Here is a 17,501-nt window from a genome sequence, read left to right as displayed (position 1 = left end):
ACCAAACGAAAAACTATCACTTGAAGGATATCAATGAAAAGATATCTCAAGGAATGAGATATCCATTGACACATGCCAAATAAATGGAAATAAGATACCAATTGAAGGGAAACAAACACGAGGTATCTAGTTTCCAAAAGAGAGCTAGGTTCCAACAAACCAAACCCTCGACAAATTTTCATGATGGCACAAAGCATCATAAAGAGCAAGACTTTCCTCCCTTCAACACACACTTGATGGGGATCACAAAATTTTATGATCGGCGGATAAAGAGTGTTCTAAAGAAAATAGGATAGCTCCCCCAAGGGATGTTCATTATATAGAATTTGCATTTAAATACAAAATGTACAAGATGGGATCATAACTTTCTCTATATCTATAAAAACACTAGACATGTTAAAATAGATCCACAAGAGGCAAGGAAGACAAACGAAACACAAAATCCAATGTAAAGACGATTAGCAATTCCTACCACATGATGGGAATACCAATTGTCAAGGACAAGACGTATTTTGGAAATAATACTCATTGGTAGATCGCAAATATATCCAACATCAGCTTTATCCATAAAACGCAAGCAAATGACACTTGTAGAGCTAACATGCCACCTAGGAACAAGATAATTTACAATATCAACACTAAGTGGCAATACCTCAAATGTACATATTTTCTAGGCTTGTAATATGCACATAGAATATTACTCCCACATAATGTGATAACCCAACAATATTAATAAGTGGCAAATTAAAACCAACAAGAGATAATTAATGGACCATGTAGAATTTGAATTTCTCATGAGTAAGACATACCACATAGAAACTAGATAATCTTGAACTATCAATACTAAGTGGTATTCCCCATGTACACACATTTATGGGATTGTGAGGTGTGCAGAGCACATCACTCCCCCACAATGGAATAATCCATTAATCTCTCACAAGATCCAACAAAGATACAAACAAGATACAATAAGGCTCAATACAAGACTCACATGTACATGATATGCAACCCAACATACACAAACTCAATTACTCAATATAAGCAAGTTGGAAGCACAACATATACAAACACATGCAAGGTACAAAACCACAACATGCAAAGGGGCAAGCAACTAACAATGTAAGCAGTTTAAGTACAAGTTACCGTAAGGAGGCACATTGGATATAAGATAGAAACTCGATAATCCAAATGACTTGGCTTGAGATAATATGAATGATGAAGACCCCTTAAATCTTCATTATGTATCAAGTCTCTAATGTCCTCCACATTCACCTATTGATCAAGTTTGAGCTTTTTGGTCCCCAACCACGTTGAGTCCTAAGAGGTTAGTCACAATAGGCTTGGCAACCCAAATGGTACTTTTCCTGACACCACTTTGAGTACCAACAAACTTGGCAAACACATTGTCAACCTTATCCTTCCCAAGAGAATAGATATCATCAATAATGATTGGGTTGGATAAATTACCTCTCGTGCAAGAAGAAGCGAAGTGACCCTTCTCACGACATAAGTAGCATCATCTACCCTTTAATTTCTTCCCTAGTGATTTATCAACATGAGGAGTGTTGGCTTGGGTCTTCTTGGGAAGGGGCCTTTCTTCAACTTGTAGTTGAGTATGTGATTGAACTTGTGGTCGCTTCCCTTATTGCTTATGACTTTGGGGCTTCTTCTTTAGTGGGCAAGATCTAACATGGTGCCCTTCAATTTTGCACTTAAAGCAAAAATCTTGGCCGAATTCTTGACTTGTTCTTGGCCCTTCTTCTTGAAGCTTTTGGACTTACTCTTCTTGTTGGAGTTGAATCCAAGTCCATCTTTGTCATTTGGGGATTTTTGCCCACACAAGACATTGTTGAGTGTGGACATTCCTTCATGACTCTTTTCCAAGTCTTTCTTCAAGGAAGTGACTTGGGCCTTGAGATCTTTGATTTCCTCTACATGGTTAGTATCAACACAAGTACTAGAGGAAGTATAAGCTTCATTGTTAGAGCAAAAAGGCATGGAAAGTAATTCATCACAAGATGTAGCAACATTATGAGTAGATGAATTACGAGGACTAGCACATGGCAATATAGCTTTTTGACTAGAAGTAGTGCTAATGTCCAAATGAGGCTCACTCGATGTTACCTTGATAGTAATATCCTCATGAGCTAATTTTAGCACATTATGGGATACTAGAAGATCATCATGAGAGCTTGTGAGCATTACATGACTTTCTTCCAATTTCCCATAATTGCTCGATAGCAACTCAAGTTAAGCCCTTAGCTCAACATTCTCCTTTAAAATGGATGCTTCACAAGAAGTAGAGATAGTAGCATAAGCATCATTATTAACAATAAGAGGAGAAGGCAACTTGGCAAGCTCTCTAGCATATGAAGCTTCAAGTTGAGCATGAGACTCGGTGAGTTCGATGAGCGAACTCTTAATAGCCCTTGAGCTATTTTCGAGGTGTTCATAGTCCTCAACGAGTTTAGCATGTGCAACTTCAAGCTTATCGTTTTTAGTTCTAAAATCAATAGCCACCTCGAGAGCTCTATTATGGGATTCCTTTAATCTAGACAATTCTATAGCAAAGGTTTCCTCAAGAGATTCCTTGGTGGTTTGTTCATTTTCAAGAGCTTGAGATAGCTCCACGATCTCGTTAGCGTAATCGCGCTCATGACCTTCCATTGTCTCAATGGTGGCCTCATGCTCCTCGAGATGAGCTTCCAACTCCTCAATGTATTTCTTGCCCTCAGTGGCAATAGACATGATTTCCAAGAAGTTGGAACAAGCAAGTTTATTTTTATAAAGAGATTTAAAAATCATTTCACCCTTAATTTTTAAGGATGCAATAATATCACTCTCTTCATCATTATTCTCATCCTCATTATCATCAACATCATCATCATGAGATACATTGGGATTCAAAGTAGGAGATACCTTTGAAGCCTTAGTCATAAGGCAAAAGTGAGTAACAATAGATGATGATGTAGGATCCCTTGAAGCATCATTCAAGGCAACATCTTGTTCCATGGAGTGATGAATTTCCTCTACATTGTTAGCACAACAACTAGAGGAAATATATACATTTTTATCATGGCAACAAGATATAGGAAGCATATCATCATGAGATTTAGTCAAGCAGTTTTTACATGATATGCAAGGACTATCAACACAAGCATGTACAACATTTAGAGTGCTCGACGTGTTAATGCCCAAAGATGAAGCATTGCAATAATATAGTGATGAAGGATCATCAACAATAAGCCCACTATCATCATTGCAACGATCTCCACTACTCGCCATATCATTACCTTGTGGCAATCCACATGTAGGTGAAGTAGATGAAGTTGAGAAGACCACACGACCGGAGGTAGAGGGAAAACAATCATTCCCACAAATCTTGGGCATACCATATTTATCTTGAAGCTTTGTCCACAACTCATGATCATCCCGGAATGGCATGAGTTGAAATATAACTACATTGCTCAAAGCATCAAAAGGCACATTAGAAGCTTGAGCATTGAGATAAGAGATTTTCTCATCCTCTAAAGATATATTTTGAGAATCCTTTGGAGAAGAAAAACCCATATCTACAATTCGCTCTAAATTTGGGTCCAAGACCCGAAAGTGGTTAAGCATGCGAATTACCCAAACATCAAAATTTGTGCCATCGAAACTAAGAGTGTCAGTGAATCTTAAACCCCTAGTCGACATCCTTCCTCTCTAGGTGGTTAAACCTAATAAAGAGAAAACTACCTCTGATACCAATTGAAAGGACGTGGATGTCGCCTAGAGGGGGTGAATAGGCGAATTAAAATAATTACGGTTTAGGCTTGAACAAATGCAGAATAAAACTAACGTTTAATTTGTCAAGCATAAAACCTAAAACAACTAGGCTCAACTATGTGCACCAACAACTTATGCTAAGCAAGATAAACAACTAAGTGATAGCAAGATATATGACAAGAAACAATATGGCTATCACAAAGTAAAGTGCATAAGTAAAGGGTTCGGATAAGAGTTAACCGAGGCACACAGAGACGATGATATATCCCGAAGTTCACACCCTTGCGGATGCTAATCTCCGTTGGAGCGGTGTGGAGGCACAATGCTCCCCAAGATGCCACTAAGGCCACCGTAATCTCCTCACGCCCTCGCACAATGCAAGATGTCGTGAGGGAGGTCACCGAACCCGTACAAACAAGATTGGGGCAATCTCCACAACTTAATTGGAGGCTCCCAACAACACCACAAAGCTTCACCACAATGGCATATGGATTCGAGATGACCACAAATGCTCGTGGCAACCTCCACAACTTAATTGGAGACCCGATGCTTGCTCGGAGCTTTACACCACAATGATTGAGCTCCGAGGCACCACCAAGCTTCTAGGGGTATCAAGTACCCAGAGGAAATAAGCTTCTCAACTTATCACTTCCACGTATCACCGTGGAGAACTCAAACCGATGCACCAAATGCAATGGCAAGGGCACACGGAGTGCCCAAGTCCTTCTCTCCCAAATCCCACCAAAGCAACTAATGCTAGGGAGGAAAATGAGAGGAAGAACGAAGAAGAACACGAAGAACTCCAAGATCTAGACCCAAGGGGTTCCCCTCACTTAGAGGAGAAAGTGATTAGTGGAAATGTGGATCTACATCTCCTCTCTCTTTTCCCTCAAGAACTAGCAAGAATCATTGGAGGGATTGAGAGTTAACAAGCTCGAAGAAGGTCAACAATGGGGGAAGAACACGAGCTCAACGGATAGATTTAGTCCAAGGGGGGAGAAGACCCCCTTTATATAGTGGGGGAATAAATCAGACCGTTACCCCCACTTACAGCCCGAGCACAGCGGTACTATCGCTAGCCCTGGCGGTACTACCTCTAGAGAAAGTCTTCGCAAAAAGTCCGACGAAGAACAACCGCTCAGAGAGAGGTACTACCGTCCCAAAGCGGTACTACCGCCCACCCAGAGCGGTAGTAAGAAATTACTACCGCTCCGGGGGCGGTACTACCGCTCGCACCAGGAGCGGTACTACCGCTGGATACTTAATCTGCTCTAACTTTCGCATACGGACTCCGATTTCAACGAAACCAAGTTTGTTGGAAAGCTAACGACATGGGCTAACACAATCTTGATAGAAATATCAATAAGAAGCAAGTGAGAAAAAGGCCATAAGAAAATGGTGAGAACCCTTCTTCAAATAAGACCGGTAAAAACTCCCAACATCGAAAACATCATAGAAGATGCATATGGACTCCGTTTTCGATGAACTCGAGCTTGTCATGAAGATGACCATAAGCTCTAAAACTCACAAAGAGAAACACCAAACAAGAACCAAGAAGTATGATGCAAGGATGCAAATGGTTTGAGCTCTCAACGAACGATATGATCAAGCTACTCACTTGAGAGCCCCCCTTGACAGTACAGCAATCTATCCTAAAACAGAAAACCTATCAAGGGCAAACCTATACCTTGCACCTCATCCTCTTGAGCTAGATGATGATGATCTTGGCTTCCTCAAGATGGACCACCTTTCTTGATTGCGTTGGCTTGATGAAGACTAGTTGATTGCTCCCCCATACTCACTGTGGGTGAGCCACTCTTCAGCATATCTTCACAAGTCCATTGCCACCACAATGGACGGCAAGCTTCAAGCATGATATATTCGTGCTGATCCACTTGAACTTGCACACCGCAATCTTGATGACGATCACCACTTGACGTCATCCTTCATGGGTTGTATGAGATCTTCCTCTAGACGCAAGCCCATGGAAACACACCTAACCCCCACATAGAACTCTCACGAAGACCATTGGTTAGTACACAAACACGTAATGGACAATGCTTACCATACCATGGGATCACTTGATCCCTCTCGATACATCTTGTACGCTTTGTGTGTTGATCATCTTGATTTACTCTTTGTCTGAGATTTTGATCAACCTTGTGTCTCTATGACCATTCTTTGGATAATACCTTGAATACCATCTTGGTCATCATATAAACTCCTTGAACCCAACACATGGACTTCAAAAAGTGCCTATGGACAAATCTATAAATATAACTTAAGGCAACCATTAGTCTATAGAAATTGTCATCAATTACCAAAACCACATATGGAGATATATGCTCTAACATCTAACACCTGCACATACATATCATCAACTAACATATTTAACTACACAACATATTCAATTATATAATCTACCTAAAACTAAGATCTACATAATCTAATCTACACATACTTATATGCCTAACTATGTAATCTACACATACATATTCAACTATACACATATTCAACATATTCAATATACACCTACATAAAATCTACCTAAACAATCCCTAAAACTAAGAGAAAATCATCTAATCTAACATAACCTAATATACCAAAATACTATCAAAATATAATGTTAAAACAAAAAATAATTGGATAGTTTGGGGGAGAATACCTCAATGAAACTGGGGGGGGGGGGTTCCGATCTTTTAGTTTTGGTGGAGGAGGGAGTAGATCAAGGGGGGATGGTGAGGAGGAAGATGGGGGCGCGAGAGAACCAGAACGAGAGAGGGGGAGGGGTGAGGAGGAAGAAAGACCCGACGGGTGGGCCTGTGGCAGTTATCGGGCCAGACGCCAGGGTGTGCGGCGTTTGGGTCTGGTCGGGGACCAGATGCCATGGCCCCTGGCGTCTGGTCCCTTTGCCACGTCAGCCGGTCAACGGAAGGGGGAATGGAGCGGGGCCCGTGCCAGACGCCACGGTCTCTGGCGTCTCTAGTGCAACCTAGACGTCAGGGACGTTGGCGTCACGCAAAGAGGTTATATTTGAGCTTATTTTAAAATTGGGGTCGGATCTGCAATTTGTTTGGCTTAAAGGTTATAACAAAAAAATTGGCCGCGCAATAAGCTAGCTGTTGCAAAAGTTCTCAATTGGATGGGACAGTAGAACGAACGGCATCTGACAGCCGCTGAGGCGGCGATCTAATAGGTTTATTATCCGACGGACGCATGGCACTGTCCAAAAATCATTGGTGTAGAAATACTTTTGAACTGCAAAACAAAATTGACATGAGAATTCGTTCATTTCTTACTGGAGCTGCAATGATTATGTATCTTGTTTACATTCTTTTGAAATCGTTTCAGATTATTCTTCTGGATCCCTTCAGAAATAACCGCTCCTTGAACCTTCTTGTACCTCTGGGGTATGAATTTTTTTGTCAAAGAATCATGAACATGCAAAGATGACCATTTTTGATTTGTACAAATGATGGTAACATTTTAATGATGAAATAATGCAACTTATTTTATAACTCAAAGCTGAGCCCACTCAAAAAGCCGTAGTTCAAGATTTTTAACAGGCACATTGGAAGAAAAAAACGATTTCAAACCAAAACGCCGTAGATCAAGATTTTTAACAGCAGGCAGCTTTCGTCCCACGCCGCTGACTTAAGCATTAAAACTCCAATCACCATTATGTTATAGAATATTACTTTCTCCAGGTTGACACTAGTGAAACAGGAGATTTGGCCGAATAAACCAAGACAACTGAGTAAGATTGACCAGCAAAGCAGAATATGCAATGTAACCCGAAGAAGGAAATTTAACTCCCAGGTACCATCTGGCTACATATAATGTAAGCTAATAAAAAGTTACAAAGACCATCAAGGTCATTAGGTATCAACAGAAAAGGGTAGAGCAGCGATTTTAGAGTCACGCTCCTTCCAAAGCACTAGAATCACATCCAGAATTCTATATCAGGCCTTGGCGCTGGAGGTCGGTATAGGTCTTTTTGTTGTAGATGTTTCCATCCTTATCTTCATACTCTTCTTCCAAGTCTGGCCGCCACTTGTTCAGCCCTTGCTTTGATTGTATTCTCTCCCAGAGTGCCTTCGCCTCCTGGTGTCACAAATCAGATGTCAAAGCGACTTCGTGATAAAACAAATTACCAAACAGAAACAACACGTGACACAGCACACGCTCAATATGATTCAGATCAACTTATGGATCAAATTCAATGACATTTTCTCCCTTTCCCTCATCTATCTCCCTTCTTTCAGCAATTATGGACTAACACTCAACAATAATTTACTATCTCTTAGTCCAAGACATTAATACAATGGAAACGATGGTCTCCCTCGATTAATATCTTGGTTTCGTGACTTCTATCCATGTGATTAACCAAAGTATGCCTTAAATTATTTAAACATGGGGGGTGCTTCATCAACCATAAGCATGGTAGAGAATAGAAGTGTTGTGTTCATGTATCCCTGAGGACAGTTAAACTTAACTTCAAATTACTGTTTAATCCAACATTATGAAGTTTGCAAAAACCTGAAGCAAGCAAAAGGGGTGACTACCAGTTTCAAAGAAACTAAGTTACAGGCACTTCTCACAATGTACATTACCCAGAGCCGAGAAGAATATTTTGCAAACATTATCCTAAAGACAGTACAGCAAGCAAGAGATCGCACAAACAAGAAAACAAAAAAATGCCAGGTGTACCTCAATGGATGTAATTTCATTGAAGTTCTTAGTATTAGGAATGCCAAGGCATCGCATCCCATGCTGATGGCGCCACTCCTTGAAATGGCGTTCATATGCCCTTCGCCCCCAGTAACTGTGGTTACCGCATATTTCGCACTTGAATTCCTGAGAAGAAATAGTTCAAACATGAGCGGTCCAGTACCAAATTTGATGCTGGTGTTTGGCATATAATAGCAATGATGCTATTGATGTTCAAGTCGAGTCTAATATTTGACACAGGTAAAACACAAATAATAGATGAAACTATGTGCAAGCTATCAAATATTAAAATTTAACATTCATCTTTGGAAACATGCCATTCTGTAGCTCCAAACATCATTTTGATAATAGTATTAAAGAAAGATAAAATCATAAAAACGTGAACCTTCATTTGTTGGTCCACAGTTCCTCAAACTACAGAACATATATAATTAGTTGACACCCAGCAAAGCTGATCCAAGATCAATTAGTTGATATAAATAATATGGGCACATTGCCACATCTAACAGTGTCAAACTGTGGCAAGCCAAAAAAATTGTGGCTAACAAATTGATGACTACCTCTTATTTCTTAAGAGCATCTCCAATAGATTGTCCAAATGTAAAAGTAACTAACTTTTGGACCAGGCCAAAAACGCAGCTCCAACAAACGGTCCATATGTAAAAAAAATTGGACCGCGGCGTCCTCGTGATGTAAAATGCAACACCTCGCGGTGCAAATTTACATCACGAGATGCATCTGGTCCAAAAACAGCCGCCGCCCGCGAACGCCCAACCACCACTTCATTTCCTTTCCCGCCCGCCCGCTCACGACCTCCCGCCCGTCCGCCGCCCCCACAACCCGTCGTTGTTTCCACGCCGCCCCCACAACCCGCCGCTGTTTCCACGCCGCCCCGCCGCCCGCCCGCAGCGCACGCCGCCGCCCCATGCGTCACCACACCATCCGTCCGCCGCAACTCCGCCCGGCCCTGGCCCGCCCGCCGTAGCTCCGACCCGCCCCGTCCGCCCCGCCCCGTCCGCCGCCCCTCAGCTCCGCCCCGCCTGGCTCCGTCCGCCACCGCACCACAGCTCCGCCTCACACGGCTCCGTCCGCCACCGCCCCGTAGCTCCGCCCCGCCCAGGGCTCCATCCGCCACCGCTCCGGCCGCACGCTGCCGCCGCTCCACCGCTCTCCGATGGAGGAGGGGTGCGACGACCCGGAGAAGGAGGAGTTCTGGGAGCAGTTCCGCAGCTCCAACAATGAGGAGTAGTTTATCTAGTAGTTTGAAGTAGTAGTTGAAGTTCATGTATGAAACTATGTTGAATTTGATGTTTGAACTATGTTGAATGGACTAGTAGTTTGTCGTTTTAAGAAATTTACAGCTTCATTTTGGACCATCTATTGGAGTTGCTCTTTTGGACCATCTGTTGGAGTTGAGCTTTTTTTGGAGCTCCAAAACGCACTTTTTGGCGGTCCAAATTTTACATCTTCGGTTTTGGACCGCCAAATTTTGGACCATCTATTGGAGATGCTCTAAGCGATGTTTGTCTAGAAATGTGCCACTGAAAAGTGGGGTTACAAGACTAAGAAAGTATGGCATGACAAGAGTTAGGCAACGAAGCCAAACTAGTCAAACTAGGTTAACGAACATGTGGCATGTTGTGGTATCCAACCATACTTGCCCTATACCGGTTGCCATCGCCCGGTTGCCATCGCCCATCAGTCAATTAATTGGCAGTCACAAACATTAAGTGACGATCGATATATTCGTGTAGGAAGAACATGTAATGAAATGACATGGAAATATTCAGCAAAACAGTAAGATGAGCCACTGATGTAGACCGAAGGCCAAAAAAAGTCAGGATAGATGATACTCCCTCCATTCCATAATGTAGTGCACACACGATTTTCGAGATTTAAATTTGACCAATGAAGTGGGGCTTATGTGTCATACAAATGATACCAATGAATTTGTATTCGAAAGAAGTTTTCAATGGTATAATTTATGGTCAAACTTAAATCTCAAAAAGTGTGTGCGCACTACACTATGGAATGGAGGGAGTAACTAGCTAAGTTATCAGTGATAAGATAAGGCCGGTTACCTGACCAAGACCGTGAAGCTTATAGAGCCAATAAGGTATAGGTTTCCCGTCCCAACCCATGGGTAACTTGAGGGGGTTGTAGATTTGTTGGTCTTCATCATCACTTTCACTATCAGCTTGTACTTCTTCCTATAAGAAGTCACAGAAGATAGAAATTTAGAGAACAGAACGGTACTTTACTAAACAGAAGAAATGTAAGTAAGTCGAAGTTAAGGGAGAAACTAAGTACCTCTTCCCGCTCTGCTTCCATTTCTTCATAGGTCAAAGTCAGCTTCTTCTCCGCATTTTCCTTTGTTCTTACAATGACCTGCACACAAAAAACAAGATAAACATCAAATTATAAGAACATGTCCTGAACAATGCTGATGACTGGTAGTCCTACCAAGATAAAAGGAAACTTCATAAACTATATCCCAAAAAGTATATCATGCTAGAATTCCGTACACATGGAAACATTGGTTCAAAATCTAGCTGTAGGATTAGTCATGGTACAGTACGAGCTTTTGGTTCACCAATGATCACTTTTGTAGGGAACATTATTGAAAAGGTGCATCATGGCATTGGTGACAGCAGCAATCAGGCGATGCCGCAATGGCAACTTTTGCTATTGTCTTCATTATAGATGTTGTTCAATCATTTTGTTCACTTGCTATACATCATGCTGAGGATCACTTTTAGATAGGTTGATAGATGTTTGAGATTCTGGGGTAAGTTAGGGTATTTCCAGGTTAACAAATACTCCCTCCGTATCAAAATATTAGACGCTTTTTGACGCTCATAACATGAGATCATATGTGAAGTCACCCATGTGACACCCTTAATGATTTAGGAATAGGATGAATTGACAACCACAATATTTCACATGCCTACAATCACAATTAGAAGATGAGAGGAAGTGAGAGTAAATGTACCATCCCATCATCTGTGTTCAAGGCCTCAGTTGGCAGGTTTAGGTTCTTATCCAACAATACAGTTTTTTTTTAGCGATTTGCCCCAAACTAGGTTAGTCTTTACCTTCCGAATAGATTTTATCAAGAAAAGGATTTGACAAGTTTCTTGAGAACAGGATTTGAAGGGCAGGCCTGGCGCAGTGGTAGAGTCCCCCACTTGTGGCTGGAGGTCCTGGGTTCGAACCAGCCTCCTTGTAGAATTATTATGCAAGAGTAAGACTGTCTAGAAATTCCATGCCCCAGACCCCGCCTTGTGTGGGAGCTTTCAGCACTGAGTACGCCCATGAGAATAGGATATAATTACATGGTGGCTTCTATTCATGACCATCCTATTTCTAACCTATGTACAAATAAACCAAAAGATGGCTCATTACATGGTGGGAGCATCCGCAGGCCATTCCTCAGACTGTGATTACCTTACTAACCTACAAATGCTGAAATGGTAATTGACTGCGAATGTTACTGCACAACACATATAAAAGGAATAAGGAAGAGCTGACCTCGTCGAGAATCTCACATAAGCGCTTCATCTTCACTTCAATCAAAGCAATTTCCTTCTTCAAATCATCACCTTTGGCAAAATGCTTACGATCCAGTTGTTCCAAGGGTGTATGCTGCAAAAGTACGTGCATGGTGATAAATTTAGAAGGACTGATAAATAGCCATAAAAACAATAAGATTAGCAACAGCCTTTGGTAGTCACCTTCAGCAAGAAAAGTCGCTCAGCACGTTGTTGAACAGTGCCGCCACCCTTCAATCCCCGAGCAGTTAGAGCCTAGAAAAAAAAACGTTATTGAATAAGGCTGTTTCAAGGATGAAGTAAAAAAGAACCTGAACTGTGTTACAAGATCAAACCTCCTTCAACTTTTCTGGTCCAAGCTCTACAAGCTCTTCAACAGTACTGTAGTAATCAAGGTCTACTGCAGACTCATGTAACACGGATTCTTTCTCTGAGTCCTTATTCTCCCATCCAGGAACTTCGCCGTTGGCCCACTGTTCTTCGAACTCACTTTCCAGCTGCACAAGTGTAGACACTAATTGCTTGTCAGTTGTCACTTATCATGGAAGTGCGAACCTTTATGTGGATGATAGTGATTCTTTCTAGCTCTATGTACATGTATTCTCAGTGAGATCTACCTAAAAGTATATAACAAGTCTCAAGTGATACACTATGTCATCACATAAGCAGGTGTGAGCACAGACCACAGTAGAGAGACAGTATAGTAAAATGTACAAGAGGATTGACCTTTGTAAAAATCTTCTCAATATCTTGCAATGGTTCTGTGCGATACAGAAATGACGTCAGATATTCCAAAATATGCTCCAAATATTCTTTGTATGGCCTGACAAATTGAAGAAAATGGAAGATAAATCATCTTTACAGAAATATATGGACTTACAAAAATATAATTAACCAAACAAATGTTAGACATGCTAAGAGTAAATTTTAATTAACCCCATATACTTGAATACAGATCTTACTACGACCCCACCACTCTAGTAGTTACCTGTTATGTTTAGTGAACACGGTATTCTTAGGTAACACTATATTGTTAGTTTAATGAACAGATTGCAGAGGAAAAGAGGGAGTTCAGGGATAACAGAAGACAATATTTTATACGTAACTTGAGATTCATGTACAACCTATAGCTCCTTGTATATTGGAAATTCAAGCTCGATGCAAAGGGAAGGGGAATCCTAACATGACTAATCCTGACCTGATAAAAAACTATCAATCTGGTATCAAGCACATCAGGATGAAGAAGTGGTGTGGCAATGCCATCGGGAGTGGCATCCAGCAAGGAGGTAGTAGGCTTGGCTGGAGCTTGAGGTACAAGGGTGATCCCGCCTAGTGTGGGGAACATCATTGGCGCAAGTTAATGTGAAGGAGGTTTCGATGGAAAGAGGCAGTGGGTGAGAATGTGAGGGAAGGAGAGCAGCCTCCTTCCTGTGTGCACAGAGAGCAGTGTCCAATGGGACTAGTTGCGTTCTAGTTTTTGTTTGATGCACTGGCTGCTTTTATAGTTCTGCTTCATAGGCCCAACAGTAACAGTTTGTTTCCCATGTGTACCCAAGGCAGGGGCAGTGGTTACTGCCTACTGATTCATGCCTTCATTACTCACCTACTTCTCAGAGTGTCGACACTAACCGTATCATTTGTAAAGGTGCTGATTGATTAGCCTCCTCTGTCATTTGTTATAAAGTAGCCATGTTGTTCCAGAATTCACACTAACTATACCGTAAATCTCTCTACTGAAATAATTTGTTGCTTACCCATGAATTGTAATTTTCTGTTACCTATTGTGCTAGCCCCCCCCCCCCCCAAAAAAAAGCACTGTTCATCCCTCGAGCCCTGGGCACAGCTCTGAAGCCCACAGAGGGGCACCAGGGCAAATGAACCAGACCACTCTTGCTTGTCCATTGCATTTACCAATTCCAGTTCATGTTTAGACCTGGGAGTTGCCACCCACAAAGGGGCACCAGGGCAAATGAACCAGACTACTCTTGCTTGTCCATTGCATTTACCAATTCCAGTTCATGTTTTAGACCTGGGAGTTGCCACCAAGTGGGATGCACCTGGAAATTGGGTGAACGGGGCTAATGTTTACTTCATGCCATGAGCTTTTCATCGTGGGCACTCGTATTCGACAGGGTTGTTACTGCATGCTACAGATTTTCGGGTTCCCATTTCCTTGGTTTATGGCATCCATTACGCGATTATTTTGTTGCTACGATACCGAATACCAATCAAGCTGGATTGGCTGGGAAGGTATGCCTTTTGGGGTCCCATTTGGTCAGGAATTGGCCTTCCTAGTTCTAACCAACACAAGAAGAAATTAAGGGAAATATATCTAAGATGGATGTAGAATTGCATTTTTAGATAAGCTCTTGCCAGGAGATATGTACTCGGTCTTAGAGAATATGCTGATAACATACCTGGTAGCTTTCAGATTATGTGCAATTTTTTCAGTCTGAGCAAAAGTGCCAACGTATGCTGAGTATTCCAATAGTGATCCAAACTTTGAATTTATGAACTCGTTATAGAGCTCATGTAAGTCCAAGTACCGGCCAAATGCTTCCTATCAAAACACAAAGCAAGAACATTAGCAAACTTAAAAGTGACTGCGATCAGAACAGCATATAAACATAAACAGCGCCAATGGGATGAACATTCAATGTGGATTAGAACTACACGATAATGCACATACTAACAATAAATGAGCAGTGATTGGTTCTCAAGTTATCATGCTCCATCTAGTATCTTGTCATTAACCTAAATCTTACCATGCATAGCACCGTGATCCTACAAGAGGAATCAAATAACCCTGCAGAAATTAAAATACACGTATCACAATAGAGATATCCTCGAGTTCAAGACTGCTGCAGTAAAAAGGAAAACAAGGGTGCTACTGGACACTACAATGTTCTTAGCAGGCATACTTTATTGATGATTTACCTTAACTTTGGCACTTAATATAATCAGCTAAGTAGTTCCTAGCAGACAGACTTTATTGATGATTTACACCAATTTTGGCAGTTATTGTAATCAGCGAAGTATGGCAGCGCAAAGCAGTACTAGACAATTTAGATAAAGGCGTCTAGATGAGGTTGCCATGAATTTCACTTCTCAAAAAAGGAATATATAAACATAGCTATGTATATACTACAAAAAACTAGCATATCTGTAGATAGTCAAGATAACTGTATGCAAGTAAAGAACTCAAGAAAACTGTACGCAGGTAAAGAAAATCAGATAAACCACAACATGGCTTAGGATTAAACAATTGCACAAATCATCTCAAGCAGGGTTACTTAAGTGAAAATTATACGGGACAGTACCTCGCCAGTGAATTCAATAGTCGGTTCCTCCTTTAGTAGCTCCTCATAATCATCACTTTCACTGACGAAGCGGGCAGATTGATTCCTTCTATGGTAATCACGAATCTGCAGGCATGCAACAAACTGTAAATGAAAGAATAATCACCACTCAAGAAATAGTATAAGCTCAAGTTTTCCAATAACACCCAGTTCTGATCTGCATCACGTGTGTCGACCAGAGGGTCATGGTTGAGATGATGTGCAGGATAACATAACCAGAAAATTAACCAGTACGTAAGTAGTGTAATTTCCAAGTAGGATGCTATAAAACATGCTCTAATCTTATTATTTGGCTTTTTTATGTCGTTAAGAAAATCTAGAAAGTCACTGAATAATTTGGTTTCCTACCATCCAAATTTTGGTGGGATAGTCCAGGATCAAATTATTAGAAAGAACTACCAACTAAACAACAATAGTATGGAATGTTTTTGTCAGTGCATGAACTGCAGCATCCACCGTCTGTCTAGCTTTTTGCCAATTTCAACTGTCTGGTTCCATGGAGTGCTCAAGTGATTCTTGGTCAGAGTCAGACGGGCTAAAGTTGATTATTTACCTCTTTCAGCCTTTCATAGTACTTGGGGAAGATGTCAATTTGCACCGGCGCGGTAAGATGGGTGGACATCTCATCCTTCCTAGCACCGTCCTTGTCTTCATAGATTTCCACCTGATTAAGAAAGTCGTATTAGCCAAAATCTCCTTAGAAAGAAAAACAGACGATTCCTAGAACAACAAAAACGGGGAAATAACAGCACGAAAATAAAAGTCAAAAGATAATCCAGTGATTTTATCTACGCTTGCCCATATATATATATCCTATACTACAGACAGCGTGCAAAATAGCTCAATTTCAGTTGTCTGAAACGACTTATAATAGTGAACGGAGGGAGTATAAAAAATATAAAGCCGAAAAATCAATTTATCTAGCTCGAGTTCGGGATTCCCCAGAATTAGCACGGGTCGACCAACGCCAAACCATAACAGGTGGAGCTAACACACAGGCAACCCTAGGCACCTCAATTCAAGATATCGCAAGTGACATGGAACAAAACCAATCCTAACCGACAGAAAGCATAGATGCAACGCGGCCAAGCTCTGGCCACGGCAGACAAGCACTACACGAAAGCTACAGACACTACATCAGGCGCGAAACCCTAGAGAGACAGGCGGAGGAGGAGGAGAGGCGTACCAGCTTGTCGGAAGTGGAGACGACGAGATCGAGCATGTGACGGACGCGGTGGGACTGGAAGAGGCGGTCGCGCGCGTTGGCGGGTTCGCGCTGAAGCTCGCGCACCGCCAGGCGCTCCAACCGCTCGAGGTCCTCGTGCGCCGCCCGCGTGGCCTCCAGCACAGACGACGCCATGGCGGCCGCTTCAGCTAGGGCACCCTAGTCCTCTCCTCTGCTGGTACCCCGTGTGGTACCAACAGAGCCCGGGGGGTCACGCTGCGCGGCAGAGTCTGGGAACGGCGAGGGAGGTCGGGAGGGGAGCGCGTCGTGGCTAGGGTTTTGAGATTTCGCGGCCCGGGACGGACTTGTCGGGAGGACGACCGGAGAGGAAATCTCGGGTTCGTCTATTTCTCGCTGGTAGCGAGAGGGGACGACCCCTCGCTCGGTTTTTTTTTGGCTGTCGTGCTGCCCGCGTGCTGGGCCGGCCCATCAGCTAACTCCCTGTGTTTCCTGCGTTTCTCTAAAAAAAACGAGTTCACCCGTTCATTGGTCCACATTATCGCTAATTTTTTAAAATAATGCATTTTTATTTAATTACACAAATGATATGCAATTTCAAAAAATTGCAAAAATATACGGCCTTGGCCGTTGCTCTGGACAAAAGGATCTAGTCAGCCACGGCGTAGCCGATTAGTGGCTAATCAGCCACATGGGAGCCGATGATTGGCTCGGCCATTTCACGACCGGCCATTCAGCCTGGTGGCTAGGCAGTCGGCCTACTAGTGGCCGACAAGGCCAATCGGCCTCACCAAGACGACAGGAGGCGGGTAGGCCTCTGTCGCCCCGCTCCCCCCTTCTTCCTCCTTCATTCCTTTGTTTTCTCTCCTCCTCTTTGCTTCTCTCTCTACCCGGAAACACTATGATTTA

The 17,501-nt window shown here is 42.3% G+C and overlaps 1 protein-coding gene across 1 annotated transcript; it reads right to left on the bottom strand.

Moving 5' to 3' along the window:
• Nucleotides 1-7,429: 7,429 nt before the first annotated feature.
• LOC123444123 (splicing factor SF3a60 homolog) lies at nucleotides 7,430-16,976 on the bottom strand. Its single transcript, XM_045120741.1, has 12 exons — nucleotides 16,596-16,976; nucleotides 15,963-16,073; nucleotides 15,371-15,475; nucleotides 14,468-14,610; nucleotides 12,777-12,873; nucleotides 12,386-12,547; nucleotides 12,234-12,305; nucleotides 12,031-12,144; nucleotides 10,810-10,887; nucleotides 10,581-10,709; nucleotides 8,479-8,625; nucleotides 7,430-7,872 (listed from the first exon to the last, which is right to left on the bottom strand). The coding sequence occupies exons 1-12, from the start codon at nucleotides 16,767-16,769 to the stop codon at nucleotides 7,726-7,728; spliced, it is 1,479 nt and encodes a 492-aa protein (XP_044976676.1). The 5' UTR covers nucleotides 16,770-16,976; the 3' UTR covers nucleotides 7,430-7,725.
• Nucleotides 16,977-17,501: the final 525 nt, after the last annotated feature.

Source organism: Hordeum vulgare, chromosome 3H (genome assembly GCF_904849725.1).
Source record: "Hordeum vulgare subsp. vulgare chromosome 3H, MorexV3_pseudomolecules_assembly, whole genome shotgun sequence".
Taxonomy (NCBI): Eukaryota; Viridiplantae; Streptophyta; class Magnoliopsida; order Poales; family Poaceae; genus Hordeum; species Hordeum vulgare.
This window is presented reverse-complemented; position numbering and strand designations above follow the sequence as displayed.

What these genes read in the sequence shown, in the direction of transcription:
- LOC123444123 (XM_045120741.1), bottom strand. Translation starts at nt 16,769, where the DNA reads ATGGCGTCGTCTGTGCTGGAGGCCACGCGGGCGGCGCACGAGGACCTC. An exon ending in CTATTGAATTCACTGGCGAG is followed by an intron (nt 14,611 to 15,370) that starts GTACTGTCCCGT and finishes GTGTTTTGATAG; the next exon opens with GAAGCATTTGGCCGGTACTT. An exon ending in GACCAGAAAAGTTGAAGGAG is followed by an intron (nt 12,306 to 12,385) that starts GTTTGATCTTGT and finishes TTTTTTTTCTAG; the next exon opens with GCTCTAACTGCTCGGGGATT.